The 25108-nt window shown below is 41.6% G+C and overlaps 2 protein-coding genes and 1 gene segment (V, D, J or C); 2 read left to right on the forward strand and 1 right to left on the reverse strand.

The window, feature by feature from the left end:
- The first annotated feature begins 1236 nt into the window (after positions 1 to 1236).
- LOC118095744 (immunoglobulin mu heavy chain-like) lies at positions 1237 to 5385 on the forward strand. Its single transcript, XM_060281362.1, has 5 exons — positions 1237 to 1270; positions 2415 to 2774; positions 3576 to 3737; positions 3834 to 4144; positions 5272 to 5385. The coding sequence occupies exons 1-5, from the start codon at positions 1237 to 1239 to the stop codon at positions 5383 to 5385; spliced, it is 981 nt and encodes a 326-aa protein (XP_060137345.1).
- Positions 5386 to 9494: 4109 nt separating this feature from the next.
- On the forward strand, positions 9495 to 10065 carry LOC118095745 (immunoglobulin heavy variable 3-21-like). The segment is given in 2 exon segments: positions 9495 to 9600; positions 9689 to 10065. Coding segments are annotated over 2 exon segments (414 nt in total).
- A 3651-nt stretch (positions 10066 to 13716) lies between these two features.
- On the reverse strand, positions 13717 to 23786 carry LOC118095746 (vomeronasal type-2 receptor 26-like). The gene is made up of 7 exons (XM_060281363.1): positions 23707 to 23786; positions 21496 to 21787; positions 19692 to 20395; positions 19532 to 19595; positions 17699 to 17929; positions 16593 to 16719; positions 13717 to 14618 (listed from the first exon to the last, which is right to left on the reverse strand). The coding sequence occupies exons 1-7, from the start codon at positions 23784 to 23786 to the stop codon at positions 13717 to 13719; spliced, it is 2400 nt and encodes a 799-aa protein (XP_060137346.1).
- Positions 23787 to 25108: the final 1322 nt, after the last annotated feature.

The following is a 25108-nucleotide window of genomic DNA, read 5'->3' on the forward strand; positions in this document are numbered from 1 at the left end:
CATGTTGTGGTCTTCCAGGACTGGGAATAAAGTAATCTGGAAATACTATGCTCAACTTTAAACATGAGGACATAGCCGCACATTACTGTGCGAGAGAGACATAGTGAGTGGAAGTGAATGTAAGCTCAGCCGAAAACTTTCATCTAAAGTCTTATTAGCTTTTCTTTCCTGTTTGTGGGGAATGAACTGGATGGTTCAAGCAAAAATCTGAATAGGGAATTGACACCTTTTCCTAGCTTTGGATTTGAAGTGTGCTGGGGAGGGGAATAGTTGTGAAAACATAACGACCCTCTTCATGTGTTTTTAAACCCTTCCCATGGAATGCGTATAGAATAATATGTTTTCTCCCGAATCTGATCTTCCCATGCTGAGCAGAAAAGTCTGAAGTGGGATTGTAACTGCATTTGACATAACATATAGCATTGGATCATGTATCATTTATTGTGATTGTTACTCACCTTGATTCTGAGGTTAAAGGTCAATCAGCACCCATCCTACATTCATCCTAATTTGTATGTGTGTGAGGGGTGGTGGTGTTGAACACACCTTGCTCTTAAGCATTTGTTCATCCCATATTTTCATGACATATGGCTTCCTCTGCCTACACTCTGCATTTAGACTGAGAGAATAATGTGAAGACTGTGGCTTTAGCAGCAAGCCATATTATCATTTCTTGCTTGCTTCATCTCTCCTTTGCTTCAGAGTCCAATAATATCCGCACGACCCCAACTCTGACAGGGATGGAGTTGACTGAAATAATCAACACACATCGAGGTCCACTACTCCACATTTGTTTTGGGTGTAGCTATATGCATGGTGCTGGTTCTTTCTGTTCAACATCTGTGGAAGGACAACTTACTAGAAAACAAACTCCAAGAACTCTCCTCTTCCTCCTCCTGTTGTAGTATATACTATACCAAATGCCATCAACTGTGACTGAAATAAAATGGTGATCTTACTACAGTTGGTGGCTTCATCCGCAAGGCCAATTATTCCCTCAGATGTTTCCTTGCAAACTATCACTGTATGGGCCCCTTGAGACTTGAACTCCCTGAGGGACTTTCTCACAGTTTCCCTCTCTTTTGGAGGGATCACAATTCATGGCAGAGGGAAATGTAACTGGCCCACACACTTTCTGGCATATAGATTGATGGCAATAATTAAAAAAGCAGCATAAATCCAAGACATGGCAATTGGACAAAGGGCAGGAGCACATGACATTTTGTTCATACATCCATGGAGAAGGCCATGTCTGAAGAAGCCACATGCAGTATTGTGTGCATCTATATGTGTCCAGAAATGGCCTCAGTGGCCTAATTCTCTCCCATTTCAGTTTTTGTTATACCCAAGTCAAAAGTGTGTTCCCCCTCTTTTTTTATCCATTATTTCGTGAACAAATACACAAAAAGTATATATTTAAACTGTACGGTTGTTGTACTTATTAAAACATTTTAAAATTCCTGTGCATTTCAATATAGCCTTTCCTCATAAAATATGTTATTTGTATGTATTTCTTTTCATGTATTTTCTCTCTCTCGACTGTTAAGCATAGTAGGCTGCAGAACAAGATCTGACTGGGAGTTTACCCAAGCATCACTTTTCCCTTCCACTTTCCCCTGGCAAAACCCATGGTTTAGTGCTGAATCAGAACAAATGGCAATCGGTTTTTCTGCGGATTGCTCTTTCTTCCAATTTAGTGCTCAAGAGCGTGTTTTCCAGGGGAATGTGGTATGGCAAAGAAAATACCTCTTGGACACATGCCTGGAAAGCAAGGGATAAACAAAAAATTGCTCAGGCACATGCTTTCAAGGAACAGAGTTGCCTTCTGATCCACAAGCAAATACAGAACATCGGTTTGGTTGAATGATTCTGAAAAGTAGACAAAACAAATTCTTCCTCCATCTCTGCTTCAGCCTCCAGAGATATTGATCATGGGTTTTGTGCAGAATAAATTTATTCTGCATAAACATAGGTTAATTCAATGCCTGGTTCCAGTGAACATGACTTCTCTCTCTATCTTTTTTGCCAATTCTCGCATTTTGCTCTTTTATCCTGAGAGGGATATACAAACCTACTGTGGTAACAACTGCTAAACTGCAAAGAAGCAGCTCATTAGATAGACTAGGCTTGCGTTCAGAGCTATAGTTTGCTAAAGAGCTGTAGTGATGTTTTTACCTTGATACGTATGCAAATTATCAGAGATTGCTTCCTCTTTAAATCCGTCAGACACCCTCCCTTCCTCAGGCACAGGACCCTGAATACCTGGGGCCACAATTTGCTCAACCCTCTCCAGGCATTAGATGGCAAAAATGATCGTTTTGCTTCATCTTGTTTTCTTTTCAGCTGTTTTTGGAGGTATATCTATCCTTTCAAATAAACAAGAATTGGGCAGCCTGACTACTAATAATATGCAGAACATCTAATTGATACCTCTTTCTTTCTAGGCATCCAATCAGAGGTCCAACTGGTTGAGTCTGGAGGGGATACTAAAAGGCCTGGAGATTCCCTCCACCTCTCCTGTCAAGCCTCCGGGTTCACCTTCAGCAGCTTTGAAATGAACTGGGTGAGACAAGCACCTGGAAAAGGCTTGGAATGGGTGGCATACATATCTGGTGGTTCATCTTCCATTTATCTGGATAAAGTGAAGGGGCGCTTCACCGTCTCCAGGGACAATTCAAACAGCCAGCTGTATTTGCAAATGAACAACCTTAAACCTGAGGACACAGCCGTGTATTACTGTGCAAGAGACACAGTGAGAGGCTTCCCATTGCACCTTAGACAAAAACCCTTCATTTCTTTCCTTTAATGAAGTATCCAGAGGGGGCACCAAAGCACCACAAACCAGAATCCCTCAGAGCAGAGCAGAAAAAACAAGCTCCAGGGGCTGCATGGCGGGGTGCATAGCTGCCAAGTCTTCCCTTTTCTCATGAGGAAGCCTATTCAGCATAAGGGAATTTCCCTTTAAAAAAGGGAGAACTTGGCAGCTATGCAACCACCCTTGTGGGAGATGAACAATTCTGTTTTCTGGCTCTGTGGATCCTGCCACCTGAAGAAGTTTCTTCACCTTGCCTCATGGAGCCTAGAAGCCTCTTTGCAATGAGGGCTTTTCATGCCTTTGCTGCCACCCAGCTGTTCTATCCACATGAGAAGCAGCCCTGCCTCAGTCATTACACAACCTCACATGGGAAAACTATTTCAGTGACAAACCCAGACTTAGATACAGGTAGGAATTTTTTTCTATTTTGCTTAAACCCAGACTTGACACAGTGCGATGCAGGAGTGGGCAACTCAGTTTAAGCTCCCTTGGGCCACGTTGACACTGTATTGTGTAGAAAAGTCCCTTATTGCACCTTATAACATACAAACTCAAAGGAGACATGGTTACCCACATCCCTCTCTTTCCCTGAGAGAACAAGAAAACCTACGGAAGACATTGCCCCAGAAGACCTGAATCAGTGAGGCAAGCCACAGGCAATTCACACTGCATTCCCTTTCCTACCAGCCTTCTACCCAAGATTCCACATGTCTGAAGGCTTTTCATCCCATATTAATACTGCCCCCTCTTACACCGGCAGATTTATGCAAAGCCAAGTTTGTTTCCTCTTCCTACTTAAAGCCCCAAGTCTCTCACCTCACACAGACTTCCTGGCACGGCACTCAGAGCTCCATTCAGACCCATCCCACCACTATGCCTTCTTTCTTGCTGATGCTCCTGGCTCTGGCTGCCTCCTCTTCAAGTGTGTTAAGTCTTGCATTGCAGTTCATCCCTTAATTTTGAATTTCTAAGATAATATTTGGCTGATGGTTTCTCCGTTCTTTCCCTCCGCTACCAGGTGTGCTCTCACAGGTGGTTCTGACCCAGACCTCAGATACAGTCTTGAAAAAACCTAGGGAATCCCATAAACTGAGCTGTGCCACTTCTGGATTTGATATTAACAGCTACTGGATGGGCTGGATCAGACAGAAACCTGGCAAAGGACTGGAATGGCTTGTTTGGTATTATGATACCAAATCGGGGAACAGTTATTATTCCTCTGCAATCCAAGGGCGATTTACAGCCTCGAAGAGTGGATCAGACTTCTATCTGCAAATGAATAGCCTGGCAGCAGAAGACACAGCAGTGTATTACTGTGCAAGAGACACAGTGATAGACTTCCCATTGGACCTTAGGCAAAAACCTTTCATTGCATTTCTTTGGTGGGGATTCCAGAGGGGGTATCAAAGCACCACAGACCAGAAACTCTCAGAGCAGAGCAGACAAAACAAGGGAAGAACAATAGCTTTTACTACAGGAAACATCTGTTCTTCTTTGGCCATTCTCTAGCCTGTTGGGAGTTGTCCCATTATCATCTTGTTCCAACCCAGTAGGCATGTTCAAATCAAATTCATCCTGCCCATTCCTTTCTTTCTCTCATAGGGCTATTTCCCTCAAGATTTCTGTTCTTTCAAAAAATCTGATTACACTTCTGCCACCATGTTGTGGTCCTCCTGGACTGGGAATAAAGTAATCTGGAAATACTATGCTCAACTTTAAGCATGAGGACATAGCTGCACATTACTGTGCAAGAGAGACATAGTGAGTGGAAGTGAATGTAAGCTCAGCCGAAAACTTTCATCTAAAGTCTTATTAGCTTTTCTTTCCTGTTTGTGGGGAATGAACTAGACTAATACAGAGCATCGGTTTGGTTGAATGATTCTGAAAAGTAGACAAAACAAATTCCTCCTCCATCTCTGCTTTAGCCTCCAGAGATATTGATTGTGTGTTTGGCACAGAATAAATTTATTCTGCATAAACATAGGTTAATTCAGTGCCTGGTTCCAGTGAACATGACTTCTCTCTCTATCTTTTTTGCCAATTCTCACATTTTGCTCTTTTATCCTGAGAGGGATATACAAACCTACTGCGGTAACAACCGCTAAACTGCAAAGAAGCAGCTCATTATATAGACTAGGCTTGTATTCAGAGCTATAGTTTGCTAAAGAGCTGTAGTGATGTTTTTACCTTGATACGTATGCAAATTATCAGAGATTGCTTCCTCTTTAAATCCATCAGACACCCTCCCTTCCTAAGCCACAGGACCCTGAATACCTGGGGCCACAATTTGCTCAACCCTCTCCAGGCATTAGATGGCAAAAATGATCGTTTTTCTTCAGATTGTTTTCTTTTCAGCTGTTTTTGGTGGTAAATCTATCCTTTCAAATAAACAAGAATTGGGCAGTTTGACTACTAATAATATGCAGAACATCTAATTGATACCTCTTTCTTTCTAGGTGTCCAATCAGAGGTCCAACTGGTTGAGTCTGGAGGGGATACTAAAAGGCCTGGAGAGTCCCTCCACCTCTCCTGTCAAGCCTCCGGGTTCACCTTCAGCAGCTTTGAAATGAACTGGGTGAGACAAGCACCAGGAAAAGGCTTGGAATGGCTGGCATATAGTTATTCAACTACCATTTACTACTCGGATAAAGTGAGAGGGCGCTTCATCATCTCCAGGGACGATCCAAACAACCTGCTCTATCTGCAAATGAACAACCTTAAGCCTGAGGACACAGCTGTGTATTATTGTGCAAGAGAGACACAGTGAGAGGAAGTGAATCTGAAGCCAGGCTAAAACCCTCTTAAATCTGAGCCCTGTCTGTGTATGACTGTACAAGACCTGCTTGCTGGATCATCATCTTGTCATGGTGAGTGGGCTTGTGCATACCTATGACCCTTGTGAGTGAAGCCGTTGGGAGTCTCGTACACCCAGCAGGGTCACCCAAGGCTGTAAGATCAAAGGGGAGGAGCTAGACAAAAAATGATCCAAGCAGTCCTCAAAGGCAGAACAGGTGGGACATAACAAGCAGTATGTTACAATGGCTGTGAAGGTGGATGAAGACTTCAGCAGTTAAGAATCTACTAGTTGTCATGATACTCATGCAATTCGACTGGTGCCTTACTGTGAAGTGTGTGCGTTGGTCAGTGTTCACTGATCTACACACATAAAACAAATTCACACAGAGACGTCTCCCAAAAACCCACCCCAAACCCAAAAAAGTCCAATGGCGAATGGGAAATGGTAATGGGGGCAGGCCCATGAAATCTGGAAGCCCCTAGTCATGAACCAGCACATGAGCGGTGGATACAGACACAGTCATTCTGACGCAAGGAATGAGGCAGTTGAGTAGCTTGACAGCTGTATCCATGACTGAGCAGACCTATTTAAGATCCACTCTGCTCACCCCAAAAAGGGGAAGGGGGCTAGAAAAGGTGTCCTAAATGTAGTCTGCCTCCTTTTTCCCCTGAATGGATTACTGCACCCAGTTGGATCACCACCCAGCGGTCATAAGGGACAATTGAACTTTGGAACATGGAATATACAGACTTTGTTGAATAACATAATGCACATCCCGAGCGCAGGACTGCCATCATTGCAAGAGAGTTGTGACATTTTAACACTGATATTGCAGTGCTTCAAGAAACTCAATGAGGAGGAGAGGGACAACTGAAGGAAGGAAAAGGAGGCTACACATTCTACTGGAAAGGTCTACCTGAACAAGAACATCAAATACATGGTGTATGCTTTGCTATCAAAAAACGATATTGAAACAAAATTTTAAAAATCCTTCCAGTAGCACCTTAGAGACCAACTAAGTTTGTCATTGGTATGTACATGCACATGAAAGCTCATATTAATGACAAACTTAGTTGGTCTCTAAGGTGCTACTGGAAGGATTTTTTAAATTTTGTTTCGACTACAGCAGACCAAAACGGCTACCTACCTGTAACAAAAACAATCTTGTGAAGCTCTTGTCAGAAGTCCCTACTGGCATTAATGAGCGACTTTCAACCCTTCAAATAAAAATCGCCCCAAACCAACAGGCCACTATTCTAAGCACTTATGCACCACACCGGATGTCGATGAAGACATTAAATAAAGAATTTACCATGTTTAACACCTGATTCCACTGTGAATGGTTCACAGCAATCTGCAGAATACCTGAATTGACATTTCCTCTGATTGCACACCAAAGAGCAGCTTTCCACAGGGAAGGTTCTGAAACAAACAAACAAAAGAGCACTGAGATACAAACCTTATGCTTGGAGACAGTGGGACAAAAGAGAAACACAGATAAGGGTAGATCACTCTGTTTCTAGGGTTAATTGCTATAAATGAACCCCCAGCTAGGCGGGGTACAAACCTGCTATCAGAGTGAAAGAAGCTCCAGGAAAAGGCCTGGGATGAGTCGGATATATTTACAGCTCATCTTACATTTACTGCTCAGATAAAGTGAAAAGACGCTTCATTGTCTCTGGGGATAATTCAGTCAGCTTGGTGTACAGTGCTATCTCGATTTACAAATACAATTGGTTCTGGAAGTCTGTACTTAACCTGAAGCGTACTTAACCTGAAGCGCACTTTCCCATTGAAAAAGTATCTGAAGAAGTGTGCATGCACACGAAAGCTCATACCAAAATATAAACTTAGTTGGTCTTTAAGGTGCTACTGAAGGAATTTTTTTATTTTGCTTCGACTCAGACCAACACGGCTACCTACCTGTAACTTTCCCATTGAAAGTAATGGAAAGTGGATTAATCCATTCCAGAAGGTCCGTGGAGTACTTAAACTGAAGCGTACTTAACCTGAAGTGCAATTTCCCATTGAAAGTAATGGAAAATGGATTAATCTGTTCCAGACGGGTCCGCGGAGTATTCAACCTGAAGCGTACTTAACCCGAAGTATGAGTGTAATTGGTTCCGGAAGTCCGCACTTAACCTGAAGCGTACTTAACCTGAAGCGAACTTCCCCCTTGAAAGTAATGGAAAGTGGATTAATCCATTCCAGACAGGTCTGCGGAGTACTTAAACTGAAAATACTCAAACCGAGGTGTACTTAAACCGAGGTATGACTGTATTTGAAAGTGAACAGCCTGAAACTGGAGAATGCTGCTCTGCATTACTGTGCAAGGCATAAGCTGAAAGTAAGGGAATCTAAAGTAAGAGAAAAAGCATCTTTTTATCCTGGCAGCTCTCAATGGACCTCTAGGAAAATTGATTTGAGAAGAAGGCACCTAACAGAATAAAGAACAAAAAGGAAGCTGCCTTTAACTGAGTCAAAATATGGGTCCAGTTTGCTCAATAATATCTACGCTGACGTAACCCTATTAAGCATCCCTTAACTCTCTCTCTCTCTCTCTCTCTCTCTCTCTCTCTCTCTCTCTCACACACACACACACACACACACACACACACACACAGGAAAATGCATGAAACATTTATAACACCCTCCCCTGAAGAAAAAGATCTGCCTCTGAATTTTCCCCTGATATTGTGAACATAAATGGGAAGTCTTCTGCTCTGTTAATTTAAAAATGCATCTTTGTGACTTGATATACCCCACATAACAAATTTCTCCTAGGAATATTCGAAGCTCTAAGAAGATAGGCAGACATTTTGTTTTGATCTTGTTGCCGCTTTCCCCTGCCCAACTTCAATGTAAATCTTGAATTAATGTCATTTTGCACATTAAATATCTTGCCACAAAGCCAGGCCTCAAAACTCTCTCCTCCTCTTTCTCACTAGGGGGCAGGTGTGGTCTGAGGAACACAAAACCATCCATAACTGAAATAAAATGTTGCTCCAAGTACTCTTGGTGGTTTCATCTGTGAAGGTAGTTATTTTCTCAGACGTTTCCACCTGAACCTAGAATGTATGGAGACTTTGGCTTCCTGGGGGATTTCATTACAATTCTCTTTGTTTCCTCGGCTCAATTAACTGTAGAAAAATGAGTTGATTCCCTTCAGAATCTATATGGACTACATAATGAAAATGGAAATTAAAAGCAGTATATATCCGGAATATGCGAATTGGACCAGGGGTGTGATCATTTGACATTCTCTTACATCTAGCAGTGGATAGCTCAGTTGATTTGAGTGTGGTTCTGATAATGCCAAGGTTGCAGGTTCGATCCCTACATATTCCAACTCTGCATTTCTGTGATCATTCATGTAGAAGGTGATGTGTGAAGAAGCTATATAGAACATTGCTTGTCCTTCTTTCCTTCTAGGAGTGGACAGAAGGACTCAGTAATAGGTCTGTTCTCTCCCGTTGGGACAGGTTTCTGGGAAGGTTCATGAGAAGTCCACGTTTATATTGGAGAGAGAGAAAGAGAGAGCTAACATATTTCTTTTCATGTGAAATTCATACTTTTCTGTGGACTCTGTACGAATTTCTCTCCACAACCTTGTTAAGAAATTGTTTGTGACATTCAACACCATCTGTACTGTGAATGCTAAAAGGGAGAGAAATTGCAATGGTCTGTGTTGCATTTTTTTTATCCTGAGAGGCATATAAAACTCTTGTTAAGACGTGCTGATTTTATATCGTAGCAAAGAAGCAAAGTATTACAAACGCCAGACTTCCTTCTAGTTAGAGATCACATGAAATCTCAGTCGGTTCTTTTATCCAGATGGGTATGTAAATCTTCAGAGAGGTCTTCCTCTTTAAAGCAGTCAAACACCCTCCTATCCCCTGCATACTTGGGACCACTTTTTGCTCATCCATCTCAAAGCATTGGACAGAGGAAATGCTTCGATTTCTTTTCTTTTCAGCAGTTTTGGGAGGTAAATCCATCCTTTTAATTAAAGGCAGCTGGTATATTCTGGGTGTTAATAACATGCCACAGGTCTCTTAAAATGCCTCTTTTTCTAGGTGTCCAATCAGCGGTCCAGCTGGTGGAGTCTGGAGGAGATGCCAAAAGGCCTGGGGAGTCCCTCCGTCTGTCCTGTCAAGCCTCCGGGTTCACCTTTAGCAGCTTCTGGATGGAGTGGGTGAGACAGGCTCCTGGGAAAGGCCTGGAATGGCTGGGAGAAATAAATGCACCTTCATCTACCATTAACTACTCAAACAAAGTGAAGGGACGATTCACCATCTCCAGGGACAATTCAAACAGCCTCCTCTACTTGCAAATGAACAACCTGGAAGCTGGAGACACGGCTGTGTATTACTGTGCAAGAGGCACAGTGAAAGGAAGTGAATCTGAAGCCTGGCAAAAACCTTCTGTTGCTCCCAGCTGCTCTCTGGGTTGATTTCACTTTACAGTGCTCAGTAAAAGTATACAGATACGTGAGACAATAATCTGATCCCTCGTAGAATCATAGAATCATAGAGTTGGAAGAGACCACAAGAGCCATCTAGTCCAACCCCCTGCGAAGCAGGAAACACCATCAAAGCATTCCTGACAGCTGGCTGTCAAGCCTCCGCTTAAAGACCTCCAAAGAAGGAGACCACACTCCTTGGCAGCAAATTCCACTGTCGAACAGCTCTTACTGTCAGGAAGTTCTTCCTAATGTTTAGGTGGAATCTTCTTTCTTGTAGCCCTTTACCAGGGCTTCCATTGACAAAGAAAGAACCACCCATTCAAAGAAAGAGCCACCCTCCTGCCGAGGAGCCCCCAGCGTCCCCTCCACAGGCAGGAGGAGCGCGAGCCAAAAGGAGAGCTCAGCGCCCTCCCGCCCACGGTGGGGACGCTGTGAGCTCCCCAGCGGCTGCAGCGAGCAAGCGGCAGGACATGCACTACATGCATCACATATATGTTGTGATGATCAGCACAACATATATGAACCAGACCATCAGTAATACAAACAAACGTTTGCAATTTTTTCACACGTTTACATTTTTAAAACACACTTGTTCCACCCTAACACAAGTTTTCATGGTTGTCCTATTTTTGAAAATCTAATGGCCAGCTCAAGAGTATTCACGTATATTTTCTGCACTGTGGTCATTTTCAGCTATTGAGGATTTGCATAGTTTTGAATTCAATTGTGACACTACCCCCAACACTTCAATATTATTACACCAATGCATAAATATGCATTGCATAAATATATATTTAATTACATGGAAGTTGGATGCAAAATTAATGTAAGTGATATCTAGTTAAGTCATACTTAGAATTAGACTCATTGAAATCAATTTATTTAACATCTCTGCCAATTTCAACAGGTCTGTTCTGAGTATGACTAACAAACCATATCACCATAAATAGCTCATTCCAAACACACTTCTTCAGTAAACAAACAACAAACAAAAAAACCCTCCAACCTTCCAAGCAGAAATAACTGTGATCATGGGAGAAGTGTGTGTCTGTGTCTGTGTCTGTGTCTGAGTGTTTGCAAATGCAATAGAAATAGAAGAGTGATTGTGAATGCACCATTTGAACCCCTCAATGCCAACCCTAAACATTGAGAGGATGTATCTTTAGATGTGTGCATCATCTTTCAACTTGTTTCATTATGCATGGCAATGGTACATTGATGATGGGGGGGGGGAGCTAGCCCCTGATACATTCTTTCAGTTTGTGGACCTAAATCCTTCATTAGTTGTTTGACCAAACTCAGATGAAACAGAATGAACAGAATGCATACTCTGAAATCTCAAACAGCTTCTGAGATGGGTGTTCCAGGAATAATAGTTCATCAGAATAGTAAATGATCTGGGAAGTCATTCCACCGATGAGGAGGCCACCTGGCTGGTACCACTCATGTGGAATGGGGAACGGATCAATTGCAGGGCACTTCACAATATCTATTTTGCATGTGTTTTCAGGCAACAGAAACAGGAGCACCATTGGCCACAACATCATGGCAACAATTTTTTGCTTTTATTTCACACTCTCCTATGCCTTGCCTACAACAACATTCTGGCTTAAGCATGCTGAACAAACTGCATATTCGCTTCGTGAAAGGAAACTCCCCAGGCTTACTTTCAACATCCAGAGAGTTACAAATACTCACAGAGATGGCCAGCACTCTGATTTGAAGCCTTAACTAATCACACAGAAAGTCAGCAATGTAATTGACAGAGCCCTGCCAGCTTCAGGCGTCCAAAGGCACAAATATTTATTTATGACAACTTTTGCTTATTGACGGCATGTTCGTGCTTGAAAGAAAGCCCTGGAGGTTTCACAAGACGAATAATTGGATAATTGCAGGGTGAGATAATGATAGCTGTAGCACTGAGATTTAATAGCAAACACGTTGGTTCTTCTCCAACCCCCAGTCCTACGAGTTCTACTCCATGGTGGGTCAAGGAATGACTTCTAGACTGAGCAAATACCAACAGGAAAGTGGGGGCCTGAGGCAGGGGTGGCCTTTCAGGTATTCTTGAACTATATATTCAATTCTCATTGATGGACCATTGGTTATGCTGGCTGGGCTATGTTGGAAATGAGTATGCAACACCCCAAGGGTCACAGGTGGTGAAATAAGGGTTGTTGTTGTTGTTGTTGTTGTGTTGGGGGAGGGTAACATGATTAAACTTGGAAAAAACCTTGCTGATAACTTGAAAGGGAAAAAAATCTGCCCCTGGGAAATTTAAGAAATTTGTCATTCCATCCCAAATTAGTGCATCTTCTCCATGAGAGAATGTGAAGGTGCGAAGGCAGTATTGTGTTTGCACTATTTCAGCACAGAATGACAGGAGTTTATTCTGTTTGTCTCTTGTGTATAAGTATTTATTCAAATAATACATAGTTCCGCTATGGGATTCAAACCCAAAAGAGGCAGAGCTAATCACCAACTTGGATTACTTTAAAAGATTATTGGACCAATCCGCAGATGATAAGATTAGGCAATATGCATACAGTCGTACCTGGGAAATCGAATGGAATCCGTTCCATAAGTCCGTTCTACTTCCAAAACGTTTGGAAACCAAAGTAGAGCTTCTGATTGGCTGCAGTTGTTGGTAATGTACTAGTTGTTGGAAAAGTACTACCGTAGTTGTTGGATAGGGCAGGAGTGGTGTTTGCAAGCTCTCCCATAGGTGCCTAATTAGCCACTGTAAGATGTTCCTTCAGGTGTAAAGGGCATCCTATCCCTTAATTTGATAGCATATAATAATAATAATAATAATAATAATAATAATAATAATAATAATAATTTATACCCCACCCATCTGGCTGGGTTTCCCCAGCCACTCTGGGCGGCTTCCAACAGAAAAATAAAATAATCTATTAAACATTATAAGCCTCCCTAAACAGGGCTGCCTTCAGATGTCTTCTAAAAATCTGGTAGCTGTTTTTCTCTTTGACATATGATGGGAGAGCGTTCCACAGGGCAAGTGCCACTACCGAGAAGGCCCTCTGCCTGGTTCCCTGCAGCTTGGCTTCTTGCAACGAGGGAACCACCAGAAGGCCCCCGGTGCTGGACCTCAGTGTCCGGGCAGAACGATGGGGGTGGAGACACTCCTTCAGGTATACTGGACCAAGGCCATTTAGGGCTTTAAAAGTCAGCACCAACACTTTGAATTGTGCTCAGAAACGTACTGGGAGCCAATGTAGAACTTTCAAGACCGGTCTTATGTGGTCTCGTCAGCCACTCCCAGTAACCAGCCTAGCTGCTGCATTCTGGATTAGTTGTACTTCCTGGGTCACCTTCAAAGGTAGCCCCACATAGAGCGCATTGCAGTATATTATATATCATATAATATATTGCAAACATGGTTCCTGTAACATAAAACACTACATTACACCATTCATTTGTACATTTAAATTTCAGTCATAGGACTCTGCTGTGTTAATAGTTAACTAAATATGGCAGTAGTTAATATGGATTGATGGGTAAATGGAGCAGCAAAAGAAACTTGATGGGGAGACATGTATATAAAAATGATCTATAATAAGTGTTGTTGTATAACAACTTTACCCCTACTAGCTAAATTAATTGGAGGCAGATTATTTAATTCTTTGTCCTAATTAGTTGGTCTCTGCTGTTCAACTCTGGCCTGAACACAACGATGTAGTATTTAGGGGAAAATATGCAACCCAGTAACCCAGCACTGGAGGCCAAGATGGAGAAGATCTCCACAGCAACCATCTGTTTACCTCTTGAGCTCAGGTAGGTTGGAACAAAGGACAACCAAACACTGCAAAATGCAAGTATGCTGAAGGTAATGAATTTGGCCTCATTAAAACTATCTGGTAACTTGCGGGCTAGAAAGGCCACAATGAAGCTGACGATGGCCAAGAAGCCCATATAGCCCAGGACGCAATAAAACATGGCAGCTGACCCTTCATTACATTGCACAATGATTTCTCCAGCTACCGAGTGTATGTCTAAATCAGGGAACGGAGGAGAGGTTCCCAGCCACCCAATACAAATACTTGCTTGAATAAGGGAACATGAAAGGACAATGGCTTGACCCAATCCTTTGCCCACCCACTTCATCAACCTGGAGCCTGGCTTTGTGGCTAAGAAAACAAGAACCACCGTGATGGTTTTAGCCAACACACAAGAAACAGCCACTGAGAAGATGATGCCAAAAGTAGGTTGACGGAGAAGGCAGGTCACTTTCCCAGGTTGTCCGATGAACAGCAAAGAAGAGAGGAAGCAGAGCAGGAGGGAGACCAGGAGAATGTAGGTGAGGCCTCGGTTGTTGGCTTTGACAATGGGAGTATCTTTGTGCTTAATAAAAGTTCCTAGTACCAAAGCTGTGATTAGGGAAAAGACTAGGGCAACTGAGGCTAAACTGATCCCTAAAGGTTCCTCATAAGAAAGGAAATTTCTAGATTTGAGGATACAGCCATCTCTGTAATTGTTTGGATATTGATCTTCTGGGCATTTGAAGCAGTCAACCATATCTGAAAAATAGAAAAAGGTTAAATTTCAGTGTCAATCCATGTAATTTGGGGAAGCATTACTTTGCCTGAAACACATATGTTTCTGTAGGTGGTCATATAAAAATGAATTTAATAGTCTCTTTATCCAACTGATTGGCTAAGGGTGAAGTGTGACAGATGTGTGTGACAGTTATAGAGAAATGAGTTCTCAAGGGAGAGTTAAAGTGTAGCTCGTGTGAGAGTTGAGGAGTTGTTAGGCAGGATAGGATTAGGAATAGGACCAAAGGCATGGGCACATGTTAAGACATATAAAATATGCAAACATTGTTACTGAAACAAATATTTCAAGCATATAGTTATTAACAGATATTTGTTGAATCAAACCACATCTCATAATTTGCCAAGCTATCCAGGCTGTTAGAAAGTCAGCTAGAAATATTAGTGTCTTGTTGGCAGCATGGGAAAAACTATGAAAAGATGACTTAAAATTTACAGCATCTTATACACTGAAAGAAAATTACATGTAGATGATGTACCGTTGGTACTTAACACCCAGTAAGTAAGCAAAAATGTATAGTACAAACTCAAATGTATGTTGGAAATGTAAGGAAAAAGAGGTCACCTTTTATCATATGTGGTGGAATTGTAAAAAGATAAAAGTATTCTGGCAAATGATATATAATGATCTTTTTAAAATGTTTTAAAATCATTTGTTAAAAGACCAGATGCCTTTCTCCTAGGAATTATAGGTGCAGATACAGGTGAAACTCGGAAAATTAGAATATCATCGGAAACTGCATTTATTTCAGTAATGCAACTTTTTAATTTTTAATTTTTCTTTTAATTTTTACAAATGCTTTCTTTTGGAAATTCCACAGTAATAAAACAAATAGTTACAATAATACAAAAATAAACATCGCTATTACATTTCATTAATTACATTCCATTTATAATTGACCCACATAATGACAAATAATTACAATTACAACAAATAAAGGCTTGACATATCTTGCTTTGCATGTCATGCATCTATCTCATATACTGGTTTCACCTTTTAAGTTGCATTACTGAAATAAATGCACTTTTCGACGATATTCTAATTTTCCGAGTTTCACCTGTATACCGAAAGATTTGAGAAGACTTTTCATGTATGCAACTACAGCTGCAAGATTGCTGCTTGCCCGGCATTGGAAAATCAGAAATCAGGAGGATCAAAGCTTCAATAGGGAACGGGACAAATATAATTGCATTTAAAACAACACTGTAATCATTTGAGTTCTTTGGCAGGCTTTCAGTAACTTGTAACGTTAAAAAGACTTTGGATATCTTGGAGGACCATGATGTGGAATATCTATAATATGCAGTTGATTTAGACATTTAAAGGAGCCATGGAGGGGAGGAGGGAAGTCCTAAGATTCGGAAGAAATTTATTTTGTAAAAATCAATAAAAAATATTTCAATAAAGGAGAAAGATTAGTGTCTATATCAGGCACCCCCAAACTCAGCCTTCCAGATGTTTTGGGACTACAACTACCATCATCCCTAGCTAACAGGGCCAGTGGTCAGGGATGATGGGAATTGTAGTCCCAGAACATCTGGAGCACCCAGTTTATATGGTGCCTGAACCAGACTGGGGAACCCTATAAGGCAAATGGGAACCAAAGCAGGCATAGAGAACATTTACCAAGCAAAAGAGATTTCAAATAAAGTACTGTCTTATTCCTAAGTGGTGAGTTTGGGCAGGGATATATATGACACAAGGGCATTCCACCGTGCTTGGTCAGTGATAGAAAATACCCATTTTCCTGTCCCAGCCATGTGATATTCTATAGGCTTGGTGTGCTGTCATGAATTACATTACATAACAGTATGACCGCTTGGCCAAGTGGTTACATACATGGTGTGGGCAATTTATCACTGGTCATAGGGCACAAAATCTGAATTAATCCTGGGTGTGTGTGGGGGGGGGGGGAAATAGATTTCTACATCACCTACCATTCTGTTTTGACATCTTCCCCTCTGGGCATGGAACACAATCATAACAGCAAAATTCCCCCCCTTCCTTCTTTTTCTTCTGTTGACCAGGGTGGCAATGTTCATTGCACACAGAGACAGGCCGCACCTATCCAGGAAAAGCGGGTTGGATGATTATAAGTACACATTCTGTCTGTAAAGCCACATATACATCCATACATCCATTGTTGGTTTACACCAGCATAGCTGAGTAAGGCAGATCTGCTATGCTTCCCTATTAAACAATACATAGACCTACATTGTTCAACTATGGAGCTACGGATCAACAAGCAATTACCATATGCCTAGAAACAGAGAATGTCAAATTGTGCTCACTGAGGAAATATTATGTGGATTTATCCAGAGCTCTGCCATATTTAATAAATACATGCTTAATATTTATAATATATACTGAAAAGATGGCTTTCAAAAAAGGAAGAAAAATATTCACCACTTGAACTTGATTTTATACAAACTCACTTGAATGATTCATCTAGAGCAGGCATGTCCAACAGGTAGATCACTGTACGTCTGTGGTAGATCACCGGTAGATCAGTGGGCTCTCCCCAAAGAAGCTAAAAAACTTTGGTTTCCCTAAAAAAAAAGCTCAACATCTTTGCCCTGCACCCCTAAAATGACCTGAACCACCCAAAACAGGGCTTTCCTTCCTAAAAAAGAGCTCAATGTCGCTTTCCTCTTCCCTAAAGAAGTTCAACAACTTTTACATGAACTCCCCTAAACAGGGCTTTCCTTCCTAAAAAAAACCCTCAACAACTTTGACCTGAACCCCCCAAAAGGGGGTAGATCACTGCCAGTTTTTAACTCTGTGAGTAGATCGTAGTGTCTTGGAAGTTCGCCACCCCTGATCTAGAGCAGTAGTTTTCAACTTTTTCAGATCCAGGACTCGCCTCTCCCCCACGCATGTAATCTGGCACCCAATTCTTAATACCTACCATACTTTTGTAGCATCATAGTGCTGCTGTTGTGACCCACCTTTGTTTAGAGAATGACTAATGAGCTGACCCATCAGTAGAAGACTAATGATCTAGTGCTGAGAGTAACTCCCAATGATACTCTAAAATCTCCACCTGGTTGAAACCTCTGTGCCACACAATTATGTCTTCATTAAGGGTGAATCCATTTCCTTGAAGAGCTTTGAGATCCTCCATTCTTCCAACTTTCACTCTATGGAAGGATGTGTTTGGGAATATGACCATGTTCATTATTTCAAATCCACCACCCATTTCCTCGTTTCCGTTAAAGGACATCATTTCTGCAGCCGAGTTGTTGAATGAAATGCTTTTAAGAATCAAATGGAGCTAATTGAAAAAGCAAAAGAAATAAAGGGTTTTGAAACAAACAAGAAAGGGATGGATACATTGTTTTGAACTTAAAAGTGTGCTCATGGGTAGTGGAAAATATGGCGTTGGAAATTTCAGCAGCCAATTCAGGCAAAGAGCAGTTATATCCATTCACTCTTCTTATCATCTCAAGAATATAGTTTCTGCTTGTCTTTCCCACAATCTGTGATTGGGTCAACTTGATCAGTACAAATAAAATTATTTCATTGTGGAGGAAGAAGTTCACCTGTCCTGTATTACAGAAACCTGAGTGGAGGGAGCTCTTTTCTCCTACATCAGCCCTCATTAAAATTCAGTGAACAGGGATCAATTTGGTCTATAGAAATCCAATTCCCCACTTCCAGGCTAACTATCCATTTGAGTGCCAGCCTTGAGTGCTCTGAGCACACAGGAAATATTTGGAAATTTATGGTGAGCCCTCTATCCTGCTGATATCTCTGCTTCAGGTAAAGGAGCAGCTCTTTAAATGTTCTTTAAATGTGTGGGTGTGGCCCGAGAAAATGTATCTATGCAGTGATAGAATCTAATTATAGGACAAATACAATTTGACAATGAACAACCTCACAATTTCATGCCAGTTATAAATAAATTGTTGTTGTTGTTGTTTATTAGAGTTACATACCACCTTTCATCAAAATATATTAGGGCAGATCACCTGATAAAAATGCAAGATAAAAATGCATATAAATAGTTAAAACAAAAACAACAAAACAGTACCCTCACTGTCAGAGGGTCGTCGTGGCTACTCTAGAGTAACTCCGCCTGAGTCCAGTTTGTCTTCAAAGAAGTTTGTTGTGCTATCTATTTACAGTGTAGAGACAGCTTAAAACATGACCTCTCATCCCAAATCAGAATCCGGCAATGGCGTACGTCTGTTCCTTCGCCAGCAAAGTAGTCTGGGCACCCCAAAGAGCCGCCCCCTTGACCTGCGTTGTGGTGCTCTCCTCATTTCTGGCGCCGGAAGGAGCGACGCCCTTTCAGTTTCCTCCCTCAGCAGTCGGTTCCCTGGCTCTGCAGTATCCCCAAGTGTCTGCCTGCATCCCTCCACCTCCGAGCTTTCCCATTGTTCCTCACTCTGATTTCTCTCCCCCTCCGAGTCTCTCCCTCCCCCTCTGGATGCTTCAGAACCACTGGTGCTCTCTGTACTTGATGAGGTGGATGTTAGGATGATGGGGGCTGGCTCCCTGTAGAGAGTCCCCCTTACACTCACAGACAACAGCACGTTTAAAAGGCTGTAGAATATTAATCAGCCAAAGACCTGGTTTAAGAGGAATGTTTTCACTCAGCACCTTAAGATATATAATGAAGGTACTAGACAAATTTCTCTCGGGAGAGAATTCCACAAATGAGGAGCCTCTGCAGAAAAGCCCTGTTCTTGTGTTGCCACCCTCCAAACTTCACGTAGAGGAGGCACATGAAGAAGGGCCTCAGAGGGTGAGTCCAGGTTGTTTTATATGGGGACAGGCGGTCCTTGAGGTATTGCTATGATTGATTATAGATTCATCTTGTAGCATTTTTACAGTACTATGTAAAAAGCATGCTTAATTGCAGAACCATTACCTGCCAGGGCTGGATATCTTGAAGATCAAATCTTCTGCTGCCCACCGTTGCTCTGTGCTCAGATCTTGTTGAGTAAATGGCATGCAAAGCATGAGCAACAGCATAGACAGCATTATAGATACTGTAGCTGTGGCCAGTCATGTCCATCTCAAACAATTGCCTGGGAAGACTATCTAGTTTCTCATCTCCACTACACGTCTCATTGTCTTGCACTGTCATGTTTATATCTGGAAATGAACAGTCAAATGCTTGCGCCCAGAAATCCTTGAGGAAACCATCTCCTTTGTTCCATCGAGGTTTTATGCTCTGAAGAAATTCCTCGAATTCTGGAAGCTCTTTTGTGTGAATGGTGAAAGAAATGGCGCCTTGGAAGAGCTGGAACCCCCAGTTTCTTTGAATGCCTGTTGCTAAGAAATCAAGCTGAGTTGTCATAATCCATACTTTGGTAAATGATAGCATCTCTACATTTCCTGGGTTTTGCATAGTTATACATGCTCTCAGCCATGCTAATGTCAAGGACTCTCCATTGATGATGCAGACATTGGTTCCATAATCTTTGAAAAATATATGAATATTTGAGAATAAATCCATAATTCCAACAAGGTCATCCCAGTGGGCTTGCGCTGGAAGCCTTAGTGTGAAAGCTGAACAGATTCCATGCTGGGAAAACAACGCTTCCAGGGTCTGTAAGAATTGTTCTCCACTATCATCATCTGCAGCAAATAGGCCTACCCATGTCCATCCGAAATGTTGAAGCAAGTGGACAATTCCACTGTACTGATGGGCTTCATTTGGGACCATGCGGTAAAATGATTGAAACTGTGTCGTCTGTTTGTCCTCTAGAGGAAATGAGCCATAGGTGAGCTATAAAGTAATATTCGCATTTAATAGAGAGAACTTAGGTGCCATCCATGTGCATGACTATAAAACAAATATATGGTGAAAGATTTTGTAGCTTTGGAAAGATTTAGAGTCAATAACTCTTCTGGGTGGTTTTTCTCAATTTATTGGCATGCAGTATATTATATATCTTTTTGGGATTTTTGGGATTTTCCTTCAGGAACTTTGCATTCAACTGTGTTTATTCATAGAATCATATAGAGTTGGAAGGTACCCGAAGGATCATCTAGTTCAACCTCCTGCAATGCAGGAATCTCAACTAAAGCATCCATGAACATTAATTTCATTGGTTCTACTCTGAGCAGGACTGTTATTTGTTATAAATCAGTATTTAGAAACGGAAACCTATTCCTGGGAAAATAAACAACAGAAGAAGTAGTAGAAGAATTATTTTTATTAATTATACCTCAGCAATCTGGCTGGGTTGCTCCAGCCAATAAGTTATGAATTATGAACAGACTTATTGTTTCTGCTCTTTGATTATGCAATTCTTTCAATGAAAGATTTGACAATGGTAATCCATTTGTTAACAAATTGCATAATTATATGCTACAATGCGGAGTGCGACAAAGTCACATGCTACAAGGCTGAATTATTAATGTCTGTAGACAAATGCAGTTTAATTAAGCAACAACAGATTAAAAACCAGTAATTTATTTATTGAAAAATTGACTTAATTTGATATGAATTGGTGTAGTCATTATTAACATCATTTCAACACCAAGTAAACTTAGACTCTGTATCTAGCAAGCAACTAGTAAGTTGAAAAGTCACTGTATTACTAATGCACAACTTTGTACTCCATGTTCGTCTTTTAATTTCCCCTCGCCCATGCAGAATTTTATTCTAACCACTGCTGACCCACACATTCTCTCCCCCCCCCCTGAATTTGGGCATCCCCAATGCAATTGATGTAGCTCTCCTCTTCGGATATTCCGAATCTCATATCCCTCCTAATTGCCTACACGCGGGCACACACACCAAAGAACAACAACTTACTTTCATAATTACAAGAGAAGAGTGTAGCCGGTGGATGTCTCCACACTCCCTTCTGCATATCCTACCTGAGGAATCTTGTAGAGACCTAGACTTTCTGTCATGAGAAAAGAGGTGTCGAAGCCAAGCCCCCCAATGACAGCCATGAGGTTTTTCTGGGTGTCACATTTGTAGTTGGCGACAAATGTGTGCGATTTGAAGAGCAGGTCCAGAGTGGCACGATAGGTCATCCTTGGATTGGAGTAGCTGTCAAGGATGTGGAATCCAAGTGTGACATTGGTCAGGATGTTGGGGTTCTTGTTGATCTCGTTGATGGTGTATGCCAAGGCTAGGGCATGCTGGTAGAACTTGATCACCCAACTGCCAATAAAGTGAAATGACTATTTAGGAGGACAGCTCTTCAAAGGAATGAATTTCTTATCATTTGTTTATCACAACAATTTATACAACATTTAATGCCATGGTTTCTAAGTTCTGTAAAAGCCTTGTTCTGTGCCCAGTAAGCACAGGACGCCTTTGCCCAGCGTCGCTGTTGCCCATAGATTACAGCAAAATACTGGGCAAGGTTTTGCCCAATATCTTGCCTGTGTGATGGGCTCATGGGAAAAAGCTGTCCCATGAGCCCTTGCAAAGGAGAGGGGAAAGCAGAGAAAAGCTGCTTCAACTTAAAGACATTTCTCAATCCTCAGAAAGATTCATATGGTGTTATATTTTCAGTGGGAGACAAAGTCCTTTTTTAAAAATTTACCCAAGCCCTTTAGAGGGAATTCACTCATTTTTAAATTCTTCTTCTGTGATCTTGTAGTCTTTTAGTTTATTATTACTGTTTATTGTGATTATTCTTTATTAATACTGTTATTTTTGGTTACATATTAGTTGTTTTATTTCTTCTTCTAAGCCACCCTGGGAACACGATTGAAGGGCCATGTTAAAATACCTCTGTTGAATACCTACCTACTTACCTACCTACCTACTGAAACATATTTTTTCAGAGGCTGTGCAGCATCTTTTAGCCACTACAGAAATCAGAAGTGCACTTTGGAGGTTTGTGGAAGCTTATGGTACACTTTATTAGTTTTGCTTAGTTGGGAAATCAACAGATACAGAAAACATGGAGAGTGCACTTTCTGGTTTTTAAACCGTTTCTCCCAAATTTTCAGTTTTGGGCACTGAATCACAATGTGTACTGCTGCACCATAGACAGACAGCAATATACAGTTCGGTGCATCTAGCCACAACATATAGAATTTTTAAATTTTGTTTCGGCTTTAAAAAGGGTGGTAATAGTACCACTGTATTCTGCTCTGGTCAGACCTCACCTGGAGTACTGTGTCCGCGGACACGGAGCAATGGATTCAAACTACAAGAAAGAAGATTCCACCTAAACATTAGGAAGAACTTCCTGACAGTAAGAGCTGTTCGGCAGTGGAATTTGCTACCAAGGGGTGTGGTGGAGTCTCCTTCTTTGGAGGTCTTTAAGCGGAGGCTTGACGGCCATATATCAGGAGTGCTTTGATGGTGTTTCCTGCTTGGCAGGGGGTTGGACTGGATGGCCCTAGTGGTCTCTTCCAACTCTATGATTCTCTGATTCTATGACCAGCTGCTGGAAACCACGGGAGGGGAGAGTGTTTTTGCGCTCAGGTCCTGCATAGGCATTTTCTTGGCTACTGTGAGAACAAAAAGCTGATCCAGTAAGCTATTCTTAAATTCACAATGAACACAATTATCTCAGGCTCATTGATCTCAGTAGGTGTACTCTGACCAACTCCATGTCATACCCACTGAAGTAAATTGCTTTAATGCACTTAAGCCCGTTTCTGTCAATGAGTCAGCTCCAAGCACAATCAAAACTGAATATCACCCCAAATCTCATACTCCTCTTATTTAAAAAGAAATACAACTATGCAAAGAAATAACAATTACTGTTATGGAAGAACAACAATCTGAAACGATTGTAATCTTAGTAACATGCACAAGACTGAAAAAGCTATTGAAAGCGCACCAACGCCATGTCCTCGCACTAATTCAAACCCCTTAATTGGTTGAGAAGACCAGCCCTAAACACTGAAAGGGTGCATCAATAGGTGTGTACACCACCTTCCAACATATTTCACCGTGCATTTCAATGATGTCATGATAACAAGGAGGGACTAATATGTGGAGCCCCAGAAAATCCTTGATTTATTATTTCATTGGAGGGGGGCAGGGGGTTTTTCACCTGAACCTCATATTAGTTATCCGTCTAAGCTCAGATGAAGCAGAAGGAACAAAATCCATACTCTGAAATCTCAAACAGCTTCTGAGATGGGTGTTCCAGGAATAATAGTTCATCAGAAGTGTAAATGGTCTGGGAAGTCATTCCACCGATGAGGAGGCCACCTGCCTGGTACCACTCATGTGGAATAGGGAAGGGATCAATTGCAGGGCACTTCACTGTTCCTGTTTTGCATGCGCTTTGGGGTAATAGGAGCAGGAACGCCATTAGCCACAACATCCTAGCAGCAAAGCTTCTCCTTAACTGCAGGCTCTCCTGTGTCATTTCTAAAGCAGCTTCCTGGGTTTTAGAAAGGTAATCAGAGTCTGCATATTCACTTCCTAAAAGGAAACTCTGCGGTCTTACTTTCAACATCCAGAGAGTTACAAAGGCATGCCTTGAATACTAGCTGGGATGGCCAACACTCTGATCTGAAGTCTTAACGACACAGGCTGTCGTTGATTAAAGTGACAGAGCAATGCCAGCCTCTTTTCCCTACTCCCAGCTTCCAATAGTGTAAGTAATTATTTATGACAACTTGTTGCTGATTTACGTGCCTTCTGCAAAGCCCTGGTGATTTGGCCAGGTGAATAATTGAACAATAATTGCAGGGTGTGATAATAATGTCTGCAAGACTGAAGGTCTCTGTAGCATTCTTTGCAACAAGCATCTTGATTTCTCTCTCTCTCTCTCCCCCACCCCCTGAATTGTATCACATGCCTGCTCTGCCTCTTAGTGGGTCAAATCAATGATTCGTTTCCAAGAATCCAAAGGAAAGTGATGTCCTGAGATGGGACAGGGGAACCTGTGCACCACCAGTTGTTGCTGGGCTACAACTCTCATCATCCTTCACTGACCATTAGCTATGTTGGCTGAGGCTGATGGGAGATGGGAGTCCAATAATTTCAGGAAACCCTGATCTCATTGTGGAAACAAGAATTAATTTTGACAGGAAGGTGAGGCCTACATAAGTGTTGAGCTAGCAAGGGAAGTCATATTTTCCCCAAGCATACCTATTTCCACACATGAATTGTTGCGTGACTTGACCTCAGAGAAGAGTAAAAAAAAAATGTTCCCCATGGGGGCAAGACAAACAGCAAAAGATATTTTTTTTCATTATCTACATATCTATAGATATACAGTGGTACCTCTACTTACGAATAACTCTACTTACGAATGTTTCTACTTACGAATGGAGCTCCATCTGCCATCTTGGATGTGGTTTAGATAGGATTTTTTCTACTTGCGAATTTTTAGATAGGATTGCTTCGACTTACAATTTTTTTCTCCCAATGCATCCCTATGGGATTCTACCCTGTTTCTCATATTTTAAGACATACCCATAACATAAGCCATAGCAGGATTTTTAAGCATTCAAGGAATATAAGCCATACCCCGAAAATAAGACATAGTGATAGGCGCAGCAG

The sequence above is a fragment of the Zootoca vivipara genome, chromosome 13 (assembly GCF_963506605.1).
Source record: "Zootoca vivipara chromosome 13, rZooViv1.1, whole genome shotgun sequence".
Lineage (NCBI taxonomy): Eukaryota > Metazoa > Chordata > Lepidosauria > Squamata > Lacertidae > Zootoca > Zootoca vivipara.

What these genes read in the sequence shown, in the direction of transcription:
- LOC118095746 (XM_060281363.1), bottom strand. Translation starts at nt 23,786, where the DNA reads ATGACTTCCCAGACCATTTACACTTCTGATGAACTATTATTCCTGGAA. An exon ending in AAGCTGTTTGAGATTTCAGA is followed by an intron (nt 21,788 to 23,706) that starts GTATGGATTTTG and finishes CTTTATTGGCAG; the next exon opens with TTGGGTGATCAAGTTCTACC. An exon ending in GTCTCTACAAGATTCCTCAG is followed by an intron (nt 20,396 to 21,495) that starts GTAGGATATGCA and finishes ATTACTTTATAG; the next exon opens with CTCACCTATGGCTCATTTCC.
- LOC118095744 (XM_060281362.1), top strand. Translation starts at nt 1,237, where the DNA reads ATGGAGAAGGCCATGTCTGAAGAAGCCACATGCA. An exon ending in GTCTGAAGAAGCCACATGCA is followed by an intron (nt 1,271 to 2,414) that starts GTATTGTGTGCA and finishes AATAATATGCAG; the next exon opens with AACATCTAATTGATACCTCT. An exon ending in ATTACTGTGCAAGAGACACA is followed by an intron (nt 4,145 to 5,271) that starts GTGATAGACTTC and finishes CTTTCTTTCTAG; the next exon opens with GTGTCCAATCAGAGGTCCAA.